This window comes from Pithys albifrons, chromosome 9, assembly GCF_047495875.1.
Source record: "Pithys albifrons albifrons isolate INPA30051 chromosome 9, PitAlb_v1, whole genome shotgun sequence".
Lineage (NCBI taxonomy): Eukaryota > Metazoa > Chordata > Aves > Passeriformes > Thamnophilidae > Pithys > Pithys albifrons.
The window spans coordinates 17,011,709-17,027,059 of NC_092466.1; the positions used below are offsets into that span (position 1 = coordinate 17,011,709).

General features: G+C 35.9%; 1 protein-coding gene across 6 annotated transcripts in view; it reads right to left on the reverse strand.

The window, feature by feature from the left end:
* CPEB3 (cytoplasmic polyadenylation element binding protein 3) overlaps window positions 1–15,351 on the reverse strand; it is a 75,703-nt gene that overhangs the window by 36,776 nt on the left and 23,576 nt on the right. For 4 of the 6 annotated variants that reach the window (XM_071564100.1, XM_071564098.1, XM_071564099.1 and 1 more), the window contains exons 3-4: window positions 15,073–15,232; window positions 6,676–6,732 (exon numbers count right to left, since the gene is read on the reverse strand). In XM_071564100.1, coding sequence (XP_071420201.1) covers window positions 6,676–6,732; window positions 15,073–15,232 — 217 coding nt within the window. The remainder of the gene's footprint in view (window positions 1–6,675; window positions 6,733–15,072; window positions 15,233–15,351) is intronic. The other 2 variants (XM_071564102.1, XM_071564104.1) reach the window with 1 other exon arrangement.

A 15,351-nucleotide genomic window follows, 5' to 3' on the forward strand; every position in this document is an offset into this window, starting at 1 on the left:
GCATGTCCTCAAATACAAAGGAACAACAGATTCTTTTTTACCCTCTGATAACTCTCCTGAAACTATTAACTCACCTCATCCCAGAAGATGAGTGTATTTTTATAAACATGCAATTGTATGATGAAGAACAGAACTCTAAGCTTTCAACGAACCAGCAAACAAACTCCCCAAACCTTGCAATGCAATCAAGCAGACTTAGTGCTAATGATACTGGAACTCCCCAAGGCCAGCAGGTGATATAATATGGGATTGGAACTGCACTGGTATACATATCAAATAGTCCTAGGAAATAATAAATTTCTGAATCCATAGAACATTAACCCAAAAGGACAAGAGCTACACTCTTTCCATATCTCGACTAAAAGTGAACCTGTTCAGGTAATTTCAAGTTGACAAATAAGCAACATCATTTATTTGGATTATCACATTTTATGGAGGACTTAATAGAAAGTATTTTGAGATTTTAAAAAATATTCTTTCTTCACTGTTGGTATTTATTTTGTTCCTGCATTTACATGTCTACAATATCAAAGATGCACACTTCAAGGAAATCTTAAAGACAGGTCTTAAATTAACTTAAAGTAGGATTACCTTTACAAAACAAAAAAGTTAACATTTCCAGATTAGAAATTTCAGAGCTAGCCTGGCTAAAGGACAGTTTATTTGACAAGACTGGGAACCATTTTGATTTATAAGGAACCAGAATCTTACTTCTAGCTTGGAACACTCATTTGTATTCTTGAAGCAGTCAGCAGTTCAGAACAATACTTGCTTTAGGACATTATGAGTTATGCAATAATTTTCTAAGATCAGAAATGAAAATATGTCAAGCTTTTTCTTTTGAACACTGGGTCTCTGAAGTTCTTAGAGATCTGGAAGTTTACAAGTGAATTAAAATACCAGTGAAAAAGTATTCATGAACTGAGGGAAGGTGATAGAATTAAGTGTAATGCAATGTGGTTTTGCCCAACACAAAGGGTCACATAAATGAATGGTAAAGATGATTGACATCCATCTATGAGAGGTTCAAAAGGGGGTTCTCAATTTCCACTGATAGATGGGCTGGATGTGCAGATGGGGGCTACAATAATTTGGTGGCATTGGTCTCAACAGTCCCTTCTAGTTGATTTTTTTTCCAATGCCAACAAATGCAAGTGTTACAACAATCTCCCTGGTAACATATGCTCACCTATAACAGATGCTTATATACAACTGAATCCCATCATCAGGAAAACACAATGTCTGTGCAAGCTGAATGCTGTTAAGTTCCACACACTGGACCTGAAACACTTGAGCAAACAGGTGAACTGCATTTGATACTCAAAACCAGCTTAGATGTTCCTTCCTTAGGTACCTGAGCAGCCAAACAATTGTGCAGGAGGGAAGGCTTACCTATTTTCATCTGTTTTAGTTTAAAAAAATCTGTTAACAATAAAACTCGCATTTCCAACAGCCAGGCTGCTTCATCTCTTCTAGCATCACATATAATGCTTGTGGAATAGCCTGGCAAATCTTACAATTCTGAGGAAACAGATGGCACTAACACACAACAGAGAGAATCACAAAGATGAAAGAAAAGCACACTGGTGAGGCTGTGAGGCAGGAAAACTGGAGGGTAAAACAAACAAACAAACAAACAAGGTATTAAAGAGCTACAAAGTTGGATTAAGAAGAAGATGATTTAAGTAATCTTTTCTGCTAGAAAAAGCCCTTAGTGGTCACTGGTAAGAGACACCGTCTTCAGTAACAGCCAAATCAGACCTCTGCAAGTGCAGGTGCTAACACGGAAAATTTTAAGGAAGGGAGAAGAAAAAGCATGTTGTATTACTCCTTGGCTTCCTTCCCCACCTCTTTTTTTTTTTTAATTAAATTGGTATAGAAGGGATGTTGAGATACCAAAAAGCTCATCTCACAGCCTCCAAGGCAGCATCAATACTGTTTGCACAGCTGGTTCTGAAAAACTTCACAAGGTATGTATAGAGTAACAGCTCACCACTCTGGGACTCCCATCAGCCCTGCTGCCTTTGCTGTGTCGCACTTCACTTCACTCACTCTTCCCCTCCAGTTCTATCAACGCTGGTCTCTTCACGACTAAATTAGGTTTAGTTTTGCAAACCTTATAGGGTCTCTCAGTGTTCTTTCTTCCTTTCTATTATCCCATAGGTGCTCATAAGCTGGTAACACATTAATAAGCCAGCCTGACATTGAGCAAAAGCGTTCAGTGAATTCCTATAGGCAAATACCAAATTATTAGGAGGGATTGACATCTCTTGAAATTTAGTCACACATTCTCCCAGAATGCTACCACTACAAAACCCCCAAGCTTTTATTAGCTGTTACACTGCCAACACAGCATCATGAAAGACAAAAGTAATTCAACAAACCTTCTATTTGGAGCAGCTCATTTCAAGTTATAACAGTAGCACTGGCAAAAAGTTCAAATAGAAAATGCTACTTCAGCAACTTTTTTTATATCCAAACACTGTATGTGTTTGAAAGCAACACATCAGAATATGGTAAGAGCCAAGTACAGTAGCTCTTAAGGAGACAAGACAATGTTAAAACCAACAGAAACATGAAAATAAAAAATGAAATAATTTTGTTGTCATTACAGTTCCTGTCATGGCATGACAACTTCCCCACATAATTATTACCTGTATTAATAAAGTAAACCCAAAATCTCAACACAGACATCTAAAAAGGTGCCCCAAACCCTCACCTTAATGTACTTTTCAAATTATTTTACTCTCAATAAACAGAACTGAACTAGGCTAATGAAAAGAAGAAATGACAGTCAGATGGAGAGCAAATAGTACCAGACCTCATAGATGACACATTTTCACAGGAGGCAAGAATGAGCAGTAGAAGCAGATGGAACATCTGAAGCCCAACATCACTGCAAATCACTGCACAGAGGAGCTTTACAAAAACAAAACTCCAGCATTTCACAAAAGAGTTTTTCATTTGCTCATTTAACTACTTTTAAACTTATTTTATGGACTATCATTTGGGATCCAAGCACAACAGTTCAGTTCTTCCTGAGAAATATCCCACACCCTTGCTTATTCCCATCTGCCTTTTTCGCCTGCCATACTTCCCTCCCGCTGAGGTTCATTGTGGGCTCTCTGGAGCTCCCAAGCAGCATTAAAGACAGTTCACCACCTTCCACACAGGTGACTGTGTATTCCTGCTGATCCTATTCATACAGCTAATTAAAAAGCACGTTCCCTTGAGAAGCACTCAAGAGAATGTCCAATTGCTTCCAAACAGAAGCAGTGGTTGCAGAAACGTATGGCAGTGAATACTAATAAGAGAAGGGATGGAGAACACCTTTGCCAAAGCAAATTAATTTCTTTTCAGGCTTTGCTTAGTATTTTATATAGCTTTTAACTGGTACTGCAAACACCTATTGAAAGCATCATTAATAGATGGTTTCTCTTCAAGTTCATGCAGGAATTTACATAAATAAAATCAATAGTTCAATTTATGCCACACTTCCCCTATACATTAAATATCAATTGTTTTCCTAAGTTGCTGGAGATGAAAATTTAAAAATTTTTTTCTACTATTTAGTATGAATGATACTATTAAAAAGTTAACTAGCTGATATCACTAACTGATTAAAACCACTATTTTAATTAGGGATATTTCAGTTAGATCTGGTACAGACAGAAGCAATACCTTTTTCCCTTTGAACAATGTTCCAAATCTAAATATTTGCATCTTCCTTTTATTTAAATGCTCTTTAGGATTATGCTTAGACCTCTGAGAATATTTGAACACTGCATTCCTGACAAGAAGCCTAATTCTGTACTTCAAGAGCATTTATAATACAAACACGCTTATACACATGTGCAACTGTGTATGAACACAAGCATAATGTCATTAATGATAACAAGAAATTAATAATAATTATTCATTTTAATGTAATCTCTTCTATCCCACTGACTACTTAATTTCAGAACTTAGTGCTTTGAGATGATGATGATTCACAGCTTTGCACAATGATGAAGAAAATGGTGGCATGTGCTCCACACTGTGCTGCCAGCTAAGCAGTAACACCTTCTCTCGACCCAAACAATCCCCTTCACCACTTGCAGACAGTGGCTCAACAATCAGTCAGGAAAATGCCATTTCAAAAGGCTGAAATCAGTAAATAAGAGTAACAGCTGAAGGACAGTTTAAAGTGCTGCCACAGAGGGTGAGAAGGAGCTGAACATCCCTCAGAGAACTTCCCCTCTCCCTACAAGATGTGAAGTTTTGCATTGCTCTTGGCATGAGCATATGCTGCCTTCCAACTTCAAAAGCTTGTGTACCCTGTCAGTGTGAAATTGGGCTTTGAGTAATAAATCTCAAAGATTATTACTGTGTCTTCATAGGAAAAGAGAAAAATGCTTATGTAGCAATGCCTATAAATAGAATATGAAGGTTGGATTTGCAGTTTCAGCACACAGTGTTTGGTTACACAAAAATTATACATAGCTATGACAAGTATTGTGATTTAAAGATGTTACGTAAGTTCTCAAAATTGTTCCAAAAATTACTGTTATGAAATATCTTTTGGGAATTTTTATTTTATTTTTTAACCCAAATCACAACCAGTCCAGCACAAAGAAAATTTCTTCTTGAACTAACTTTTCTCAGTATATTTCCCCATCACAAGGGCAATGGATGACATGGAAATCACGTATTTCTAAATTACTCAGTTTTAGCTGCGGATTTCAATCACAGAAAGCAATTTTTAAGGTTATGTACTTGAACATTCATTTTTATTCTCAGCTCTTCAAAGATTTAAGAGCAAAACCCAACAGGATTCACAGCACAATAATTCTAGCTTCTGGGCTCTCAGTAATGATCAAAAGTGGTGTGGCCTCGCCTAGTAAAAAAAGGGAAGAGAAATACATGGGAACTTACTCAAGACTTTTGAATTGTGCTGAATTTAGTTTTGCATAAATTGCATATTTATATAGATTCCAAGCTTATGCAAGTCTATAAACAGTCAATATTTCAAGAAACCCCTAATACTTTAAATAGTGGAAATGCACAAATAAATTTTGTTTAGGTCCCTCAATTAGCCCTACTGATATTTTAAGCATACACCAGGACTACAGCTACAAAGGATCATTGGTTTTTTTTACAAACTAATAGATTTTAAAGATTCTGCAAAAATTTCAAAGAAATTAGACAGAAAGAAATAATTTCTTAAATATCATTTCCATTAAAAAGAAATCAGAATAGAATACATCATTCATTCAGGATAAAAGTGAGTTGTCCCAAAATGGTATAATATTTTGTATCAGTTTTTTATTCCTGTCTTTCAAAAATCTCTGGAAGACTTTGTAAGAAATGCTAGTATATATTTCATAGCAACTGTAAATTTTTAAAAGTAACTCAAAATTCAATCATAATATGCCATCCTCACAAGTACATGACTTGCCATCAGCTCAATGAAATGCCCACATTAGAACAACAAATACGTTCCGAGACCAGAATTCATGTCCAACAGCCAACAACTGTAACTGTGTAGAACTTAGTTACACCTCAATATGAACAGCTTCCTCTTTTAATAAAGTCTTTAATTAAACCGAGTGCTTCTCCTAGTCAATTACTTGCTTTCCCATAATTTCATGTGCCTATAAGAAAATGGGGTATATATGCTAACTATGACACCTGAAACTCTTCAAAATAGCACCTCATGATTAACAGTGTAAAACTAAGAATACAAGCAAAGTCTTACAGGTTCCAAAAGCTGGCCTTGAAAGCCTAATGTTAAACACCTTACATCTTGCCTATTAAAACTTTCAGTTCTTCAAGTTTATAAATTACACTTTGCTTGGTACTACACACTAAAAAAATGCAGTTTTCAACTATACTCAGTGTAACTTACATTGACAATGCAAAGGCAAACAATTTTAAGAGAAGTTTCTAACATGTCTAATACACCATTGTAAGGAAAAATGGACATTCCAAAATAGCATTTCATAGGATTGGACAGACAAACGCTCTGCTTGTATTTGCATAGTTCAGTTCTCCCTCACGCTGGTGGTGCCCAACACCCCGCCCCACATTCCCCACACAGGAGCTGTCTGCCAGATCCATTCCAGCAGGGTTTCTGAATGCATGTGCTCATGACTGGACTCTTCATTTTTACTTTTATTTCCTGACACAAACAAAAGCAATAATCCCTCGGTGAAGTGCAGTTTTCCCTCATCATTTAGATGTGTAAACATTCTCTCCATTCCTGTCTGCATAATGGAAACCAACAGAGCAAACCCCATCAATCAATGTAATTGTATGCAAAACTTGTAACAGCTCATCCCAACAGGAAGAAATATGTCTGGATTGATACCAGAAATTAAAGTTACAGATTTAACATCCATATACATCCACAGAAGAGGGAATGAGAGAGATTGTTTTGTAATATTATCTATAGCAGGCATTATGAAGCTTCCAGTCAAACATAAAGTCATTAAAAAGCAAATATAAGGAATCACCAATTCTACCAATAAAATCAGAGGTGACCGATCTATGAAAAGCATTTTCAGAATGTGCACATAAATTTCTATGCAAATATTATTACATATATCTACATTTGACTATGCAGCCACATACACAACAAATGCAAGAAATAATATTTAACATGACAATATAAATCACTAGACATTAACTACTTACTATTAAGAGCCATAATATTGTCTGTTCCTGGATGATGGAAATTTATTCCCATACGCCCTGCAACATAAGCAAAAGCTATTTTCAATGTTTTTATTTAAAAACTGAATTAATTAATTAATATGAAAAATTTCTAAAGGGGATGAACAGTTGGGGTGGGTGAATCTTTCATCTATTGTAGACAACTTCTCAAGAATACACACTGACAATATTTAATATACCACAGTACTTTTACTGGCATGTACTTAAAATGATGGCAATCACAGAATAAACAATAAGAATTATTTTAATACATTCTTCTGCTTTGCACTAAGTATTATGCTTACCCTTTCAAAGTAAGGCCTCAAGTTCAACCTTCCTGCAGTTATGACATCTATAGTTGGCTTCCAATAACAAGCACAGCATTACAAACCTTCACTTAACTGGTAAAAATAAATCACTATTTTTCATACTACCTGTGGCACCAGAAGCTCTCAAGTTGACAGACAGTTGGAGAGAGAGTTCTTACCCTGGGTTTGTGTTCTTCCCTAAGAGTCTTTTAACACCTACTACTTGAGATAAGACACTGGGTTGGAGGGACTATTATTCTTATGCAGTACATTCATATGTACTTTGAGAATTATATATTCTTGACCCAAAGGAGACTTTGTCCAGCAAATACACTGTTAAAGCAAGAAAAGAGCCAACAGAAGTAGTGCTGTTCAGGTTAGGTTTAGATACCATTTTACTGAGCTGAAGTATTAAAAACTTACCCTGAAGAAACCTTGTAACGGACTTTCTTAAATACAGTATCTAAAATAATTTGAAAGCTGTAAATGATATCAATCCTCACTTGGAAAAAGATACAAGGGATATTTATAGACATATAAAAATTTATTTCAATTGAGTAATATAACTAACTTCATGTATATAATGTAACTCCATTCCATATGTTGTTTTTTTTTCATATCTCTAGGTGTGTGGTTAAGTTTAGGAGCTAAGAAAACAGGCACTTTACATTTCTTCACTACACAGGCACTGAAATACGGGAGCTCAGGACCCACTCACTGTACAGAAGAACCAATATAATGGTTATGTTCCTGTACTTCTGCAAACCCAAGCTTAAACAAATAAACTCTGGCAAAGCAGAACTAAAGCCAACCCTCTCCAACATTTTTAGTTCCTATTGATAGTTAAAGCCTTCTATTTCCAGTCACAAAGACTGCTGTGCTGCAATAAATATTCTTTTTGAACAGATGCAGCATGGAGTTTCAGTATACTTCTGAAACTAAGCCATAAGCAGTTTAAGAAAAGTAAATAAATCTTTTCTTCACATTATAGTTTTCTTCTTTTAGAAAAAAGTGTTGCCACAGTAAGGCTATGAGAAGCCAACAGCCTCTGCAGAAGGAAGTGGGGGCAGAAGGTAAATAGAATTTCCATTTTTACTTCCCAACTTCTTGAGCAAAGCTTCTTAAAGAAATTATCTTCATTAAGTACTTCACATTTTCTAATTACATAATTCTCCTATACATATTTTCAGATTAATCTGGCACTACAGAAACATTAAAGCTCCTATTATTTCAGTTAGTATAACCTTTGCTAAAATATTCTAGAAATCTTGCCAGACGGACATTAATTCTCTTTTCCTTAACCGTGTATTAATGAGTGTGAGGTTACAGGTATTACTTGCAAAGAGAAAAGGTGTATACACTAATCTCTACTTTTAAGCACATACTTGGAATAGAAAAAATGAAACTCTTATGAAAAAAAATGAGTCAAATTTGAATGCATAACACTTGGCCAGGCCCTTGTCTGTTCCTTTGCTGAAGCTGAAATTGTGCTGTTTGACCAGCTTCAGAAATAGAATCCTGTCTGTGACATCTGGGTTTGTTTTTTCCCCTCCCTCCAGGCTGTCACTGGACCAGGTGCTGCTTGTGTGACATTTTGTCACCTGCCCTTGGCCTGCTATTTTTAAATAGTTCTTGTCAGCTATCTTTTAAGAGGAGCAGAAAGACAGAGCAGCACCAGCAGAAGGACATGTTCTCACACTGGGCTAAGGCACCGTGCGGGATAATTCTGAACATCCTCAGAGCCCCCAGGACAGCTCTACAGAAACAGTCATGGAATCCTTTCAAAACACACCTGTATTAAAAGCATGCAAAAGAGACTAGCAATACACTAATCATAAGACAATTAATTACAAATAATTATACAGCCTTTTATATTAGCTGCAACATTTGAATATCTTGTTGCTTGAAGCAAATTATTCAATCGAAAAAGAGGCCATATGCAGATTATAAAACTGCATAATAAGCTCAGAACAACAAGGGAGCACAAAAAAGAAATTGTAATTTTTTTAAATTTAAAGGTGCCATGTAGAACTGTGAAATGTAATTAAAAATAGGTACTTTCAAGGGCATATTTGGGTTAAACACAATTGAATATCGGAAAACAATCAATTTTAAGAAAAACATATGTATGTTACCCGGACCTTTAAGAAGTCTATATAAGCACATATTTCTAATTACAGTTTTAAAACAAATCTATAGACAAAAGTTTTACTTTTCAAGACTATTAAGCACATTAAGCAGAAATGCAGAGAAGTTAGAGCACAGAATTATGGATTCCAGCAGTTCACTGAAATCATAAATAGAAACCCTTCCAGTAGCAACATCCCCAGTACTTGTACTCAGTGTACATCTGCCATTTTCAGTTTGTCTATCTTGGTTTCATAACTATTTACTGAGTATATTTTCAATTATGTGCTTTTATAACATACACTTACAGTACTGCAATTAGACTGCAAAAATAATCACTCATACATCTTTTCAATTCCTAATTTAAAAAGAAAAAAAAACAGTTGTATACTGCTTGCTCTTTAAACATTTCAGAGCATAAATGAAGGTTTAATGATACGGGTATAGCCCAGGTAGTACTTTTGCTTATTTTATGTTGTTAAATTTCTTAAATTATCTCTTCTAACAACATTTGGAGAGACTTTTCTGGCTGGACGGCCTGAGTGCTCTGCTGCATGTCCACCACCATGCTTGTCATGAGAGCCCAATTCCTTTTTAGAGCACAAATATTCTTCGCATCTTATCTTCTGTATTATATTGGAAATGAGACATTAAATGGAATCAACTTTACCTTGTTCTTTGTAGAAAAGCATAATTATCTTGAATCAATCCTGAAATCTTTACAACAATTAAAGGAAGTATATCCTTTCCACATATGAATCTCTTAATTAAATTTTTCACAAGTAAACTAGTTTTTTTAATTGTCTAGATGAATTTCAAGTTACATGACCAGTTTTGAGAAGTAACTTTGTTCCAGAAATAACAAACCCAGGTATCAGACTCAGTTTTACCACGACTTCATTTTCTTTTTATTCATTTTCTCTTCCTAAGAGCTTTATGTCTTTTTGAACCTGTGAAACTCTCATCAGCTCCTGGACATGAACACTTACTCAGTGAAGGATTTTTAAGATTACAGTTTCCTTTCTCATAATTTTCAAATTACAATCAACATTCCAAGAAACAATGCTCATTGATTATATATTGAGTAAAACTTCTTGCACTATTATAACTCATGACTTTCATCAAGACTGACCATTGATACCAATTCAGCAATTTGTATTTGGCAGAAGATTTGCTAGAAAATAGCAAAGCTGGCCTGCTTTTGACCTGCCCTGAATGTTCTGGGACTGAGAACTTCCTCTCCCATAGTTCTTAAGACCACTGTTGATCCCAAGTACAAGTTATGATTACATAATCCAGTGGCAAGGTCAAATGAAACTGGCAACAGGATAGGTCTGCTGTATTTCCTTAGTAATAATCCCTCCTTTATCATTCTTACATTCTGTGGCAAATGATTTCCAAGTTGATGCCAGCAAAAGGCACTGACAACCAGCAATATTTATTTGGATGGACAGGTAGCAAGTGGATAGAGCAGTTTAGGTACAGAAGAGTGCAAAAATCAAAGCAATGCAAGTACAACACCTCAAACATCTGAAACAAACTCATTCCTTTGACTCACATGTATTCAGGAGTCGAGTTTGCAGCACAACCTGTGACTGCACACACACACACAGACCCTCACCAGCCCAATGATGAGTCTTTACTCCACGATTCATAAATGGGCACAAAGCAAGAAGCATGTGTGTGCATACATAAGAATTGCAATAATTTCTACCGGAGTAGAACTCAGACCATTCTCTCTCCTTTCCCCCCCCAGATTAGACATCTGAAACTGATGCCAGACTAACTCAACAAACACACTGAAGACAATTTCAACATGAAGAATGTTGTGAGCAAGGGTCTGCATAAAGAATTATAAAAAATAAAGGAAGTTTGTTGGGTTAATTCCCTCACCTTTTTTTATGTCTATCTGCCATTTATTCACACCCATAGTTCAGACACCTACACTTACAGATCTTAAAAAAAATTAAAATATTGAGCAGAACAAAAGTACTATTGTTTGCCAAAAGGGAAATATGAAGAACTATTACTGTGTTCAGGTGTGTATATTTTACTGTGCAAAAACATATTGTGGCAATGTGAAGAGAAGTACATAATTATCAGGTATGAATATCAGTAATAAAGCTTGCTGATACTAACTTCTTCCTATCACTGACTAAGCATATATATGCCATCAGTAGGGAAAGCAACCTATAAAATAAACCAGCATATACATTAAAATGAAATGCAGTCTTCGTAAGGAAATTACATTGCTCCAATAAAACACAAGGGTCTTGCATGTATTTAAGTACTACAAACATTTTCAGCTTGGAAACAGCTATAGTTTCAAAATACTATTACTTTAAAATCAAGATTTGATGAAAAGAAATTTGGCTTGTAAGCGGTACAAAATAATATGTACACACATACCCATTCTACATGAAGTTCTAGAACTGCATTCAAAAGAGCAATATTGGTATTTTCATTGGTGAGTTTGGGGGGAATAAAATAAAACAATATGAAAGCAGACTTTTCCATTAGCAACCTATGCTAAAATACACAAAACCCTCAAAACAGTAGAGAAGTGAGAAAAGAAAAAAGAAAAACAGCTCTAGGTCTTTGTGAGGCCAGTCTTCAATAGCACAATGAAAAAATAGAAATAAAGAGAAGCAAAATTTGATACCTGTACCACTACGTCTTAAACTGAACAAAGTACACAATAAAACCCCAGCACTCCTGCCCAAGACACATTCAGCAAGTCAAATACAAGGAAATGGTGGATGCCAGCAGCAAATTAGGAAGCATGATCATACTACAGGATCATTGGACAAAGCACTGATTTAAGAAATACAAACCATTTAATGATCATATTCTGTATTAAAAAAAATATTACAGAGGACTTTCTTAAATAAGCAGAGTTTTAAATGGCATCCTGGGTCTGCTTCCTTTAAAAGGATTAGGGGTTTTTTTAGTGCAAACACATCTGACTGCTCACTCTGTTTTCCATGAGCATTTACAGAAAGGGGGCTGATGAGCATCAGGATTTGGGGAAATGCAGGTACACTGCACCTTTTTCTTATGAAAGTGTTGCAAAAAGCTCTAACAGGGTAGCACCATTTTGAGGACTGAGCTGACAACATTTGTTCTATTTGCATGACCTTTGTGTTCAGCTGCAGACTGCAAACACAAACATGGTCCCTTCACCTTCACTTTTCTCAGGTCATGTGGCAAACTTACTGCTCTGCTTACAAAAAGCTTAGGAACACTTCCAGCTGCACAAAATAAGGTAGCAGGAATTGAAGTTAATGAAAATCAAAGTGGAAAGGTAAAGGTACATTCTATATTTACTACAACACTGTCTAGGTTGCATATGATCTTTAAAGACTTGGCTGTCAAAGATCACAAACAATGTAGTTAATTTAAACATAAATAGGAAATCTTAACTTTTGCTTGGTTTTCATATTACCTGACACAGTCTTTACAAACTTAAAAAAGAAGTAACCCAGTAACTTCAGCTTTCTAGTGCACAAATATCTGGGTGTCATTAAGGACTGAAAATCAAGATAAAAAGTTTCCCCACAGATGCTATTTCTGCCTCTGAACTGTTGCATGTTTGTATTCAACAACTCAACCTCTACTGAAACACTACGACATAAGCAGCACGTACTTTATGTATCTTTCTACAGAATTATTTTTATTAAAGTAGCTTTAATAAAGCCTACTCTTGAAATTCTCCTTGTACATATGTTGTCTCTAAATACTCATATTTGAAGATGTACCACATAATAATTTTTAAAAGATCAGAATTTTTGCTAAGTGGAGATTTGCAAATTGCAAAGTTTGTTTTCACTCTGATTTAGAATAAAACCCAAATATTACTGTTATCTAGTGTAACAGTAAATTTAAAATAAGTATTTTGAAGGGACATGATTTCTTTCCTCAATTTTATACTTTGATTCAGTTTCATGACCTCTCAGTAGAACATGTGCACAGCATATGATCTAACACAGCTGAAATATTTTATTTAATTATTTAAAAATAGAACAAAGGCAGCTGCTAGTTACTACTGATCAAAATATTTTTTTAGATCAGAATGCCCCTGTTTGTGTTGTAATGCAATAGTTTGACACGGATAAACACATTGCAACAGTGACATGTTACACCATAGACAGGAGACACTTTGATGTAAGAAAGAAACATTCTAATCAGTAATAAGTAGCATCTACTTAGTTATTCTGATAATTCAGTTTTGCCCTTAGGTCAAAGTAGTACATAAATAAAAAAGGTTATAAAATACTGAAAATATATTCTTTCCTCATTAAGGAGAAACTGTCCCTCATATTTGTTCAGCATGTAACATATTTTATTGGCAACTCAGAAAGTAAGACAGACTATTCAGGAAAAACATCTCAGGAGATACTGCACATTTCTGTCATACAGCCTTGCTATGACTGACAGAGGGACAGCCAGATATCCCAGGTGATATACAGCAAATCATCATTAATTAGAAGCTTAACAGTTCCTTTAGCAAACTTTTTTCCTTTCTTTTTTCCCTCCTTTTTGAAAGAAGAAATGTATTTATGACTGTCATTTGAAAGAGAAGAAAAATTTGGAGTTGGTCTTGATGGTAGCGAAAACAGGTAGAGAAGTCTGACTGTCCTGGGACAAAAGAAAATGAGACTTCCTTTTTAATTAATTCACATTCCTTAAACTTCAAGGCGTGAAAATGACAAATTATTTGTAAAGTTCAACAAGTCCCAGACTGTGAGGACAGAGAGACAAGAATCTACAGCAGAGTTCCCCTAACTAGCTGGAAAAGCTGAGAAAAAGAAACCAGTTTCAGACAGAAACAAAACAAGAGCTGACACCGAGCACCTTCTCCCAAGATGGGGCTCAAGATAAAATAAATGCAACATAGATGGATATGCTGGTAATTTACTTAAATCCAAAAGCTCAGAGCTAGATATCAAATCTCTCTTACAGCAAGAAACACAAAAAAAGAACGGGAGTGCCCCTGGCTGGAGAGCACCAAGCACTGCCCATCAGCCTGGGCCAGCACTCCTCAGTGCGAGTCATTCAGTGCTCCCAGAGCAAGACCAGTTCGGTTCTGCTGCACTGACAACCTGTCAGACTTTCTCTGTCCCAGACTCGCAAGCAACGTCCTCCCAAAAGAGTCACTTGATCACACGCCCTCTCAAGGTCAAGTGGATCATGCTTTAAAAAAAGTGACCTGCTCTGGTGACCTTGAAATAAACTCCATGTCCATGACCTGCAGGACAAAGTCGGACCATACCTCAAATTCAGAGAAGGGTATGAAGCTTCAACTACCATAAAACAGGAAGACAGACCCTTCCTTTCTCACCCCAAGCTTCTCCACTACTGCACAACGCAGAGCATGAGGAACACAGACCCCCAAATGAGAAGAAAATACCCCAGAACCATTTCACTTTGGTCTTCACATCAGTGTATCTCACAGTCAAAACTTTCCAGCACTTAATAAGATCTAACATCTTTTGTCTCGCCCTAACAATATGAAATCCCATTTGTTTAAAAGAAACCTGAAACAACTGTAGAGCATAACCTTGATACAGTGGCTCTTTTAGAATCCTGTATAATAGCTGATGCAGTATAAACTTTCTGTAAGATGTTGAACATAACAGTGGGACTCCAGTTGAACTACATATCTTTTGAAGTGACTGCAGCAAGAGACCCAGCTGTGCAATTTGCTGATACACAAACTCATGTTTTGGATATGCCACTTAGATAATATTATGATTGTACACTTGTAATAAATGTATACACATTCCACTGTTTCTTCCTAAAGCAGATAAGATTATCTTAAGATGGGAAAACAGAAGTTTTGCATAACTGAAAACTCATTCATTAGCAAAAAGTTTAGAGCAATACTGAAAAGCTGATTTTTGTTTAAACACCAAGCAAGCATGGACATATGAATATTCCTAACCTGTAAAATGATTCCTCCACATTATATCAGCGAAACTCATTGGTGGGCCACTGGGAGGGTAGTGTTTACCTTTCAGAGGCTCATGATCAGTCCTTATCATATCCATTAAGGAATTTTCCAAAGAGTGCAAGTTAAAAGTGTCATAGGGCCTATTCCGGTCCTAGAAGAAAAAAATAAAGAAGGAAAGAATAAGTGTTATTGAAAAGATCATTTTTTAATACAGGTTCATTTCCTGTTACCTAAACTCCAGCATCCAATGCAAGTTTCTTCTGGATAGAA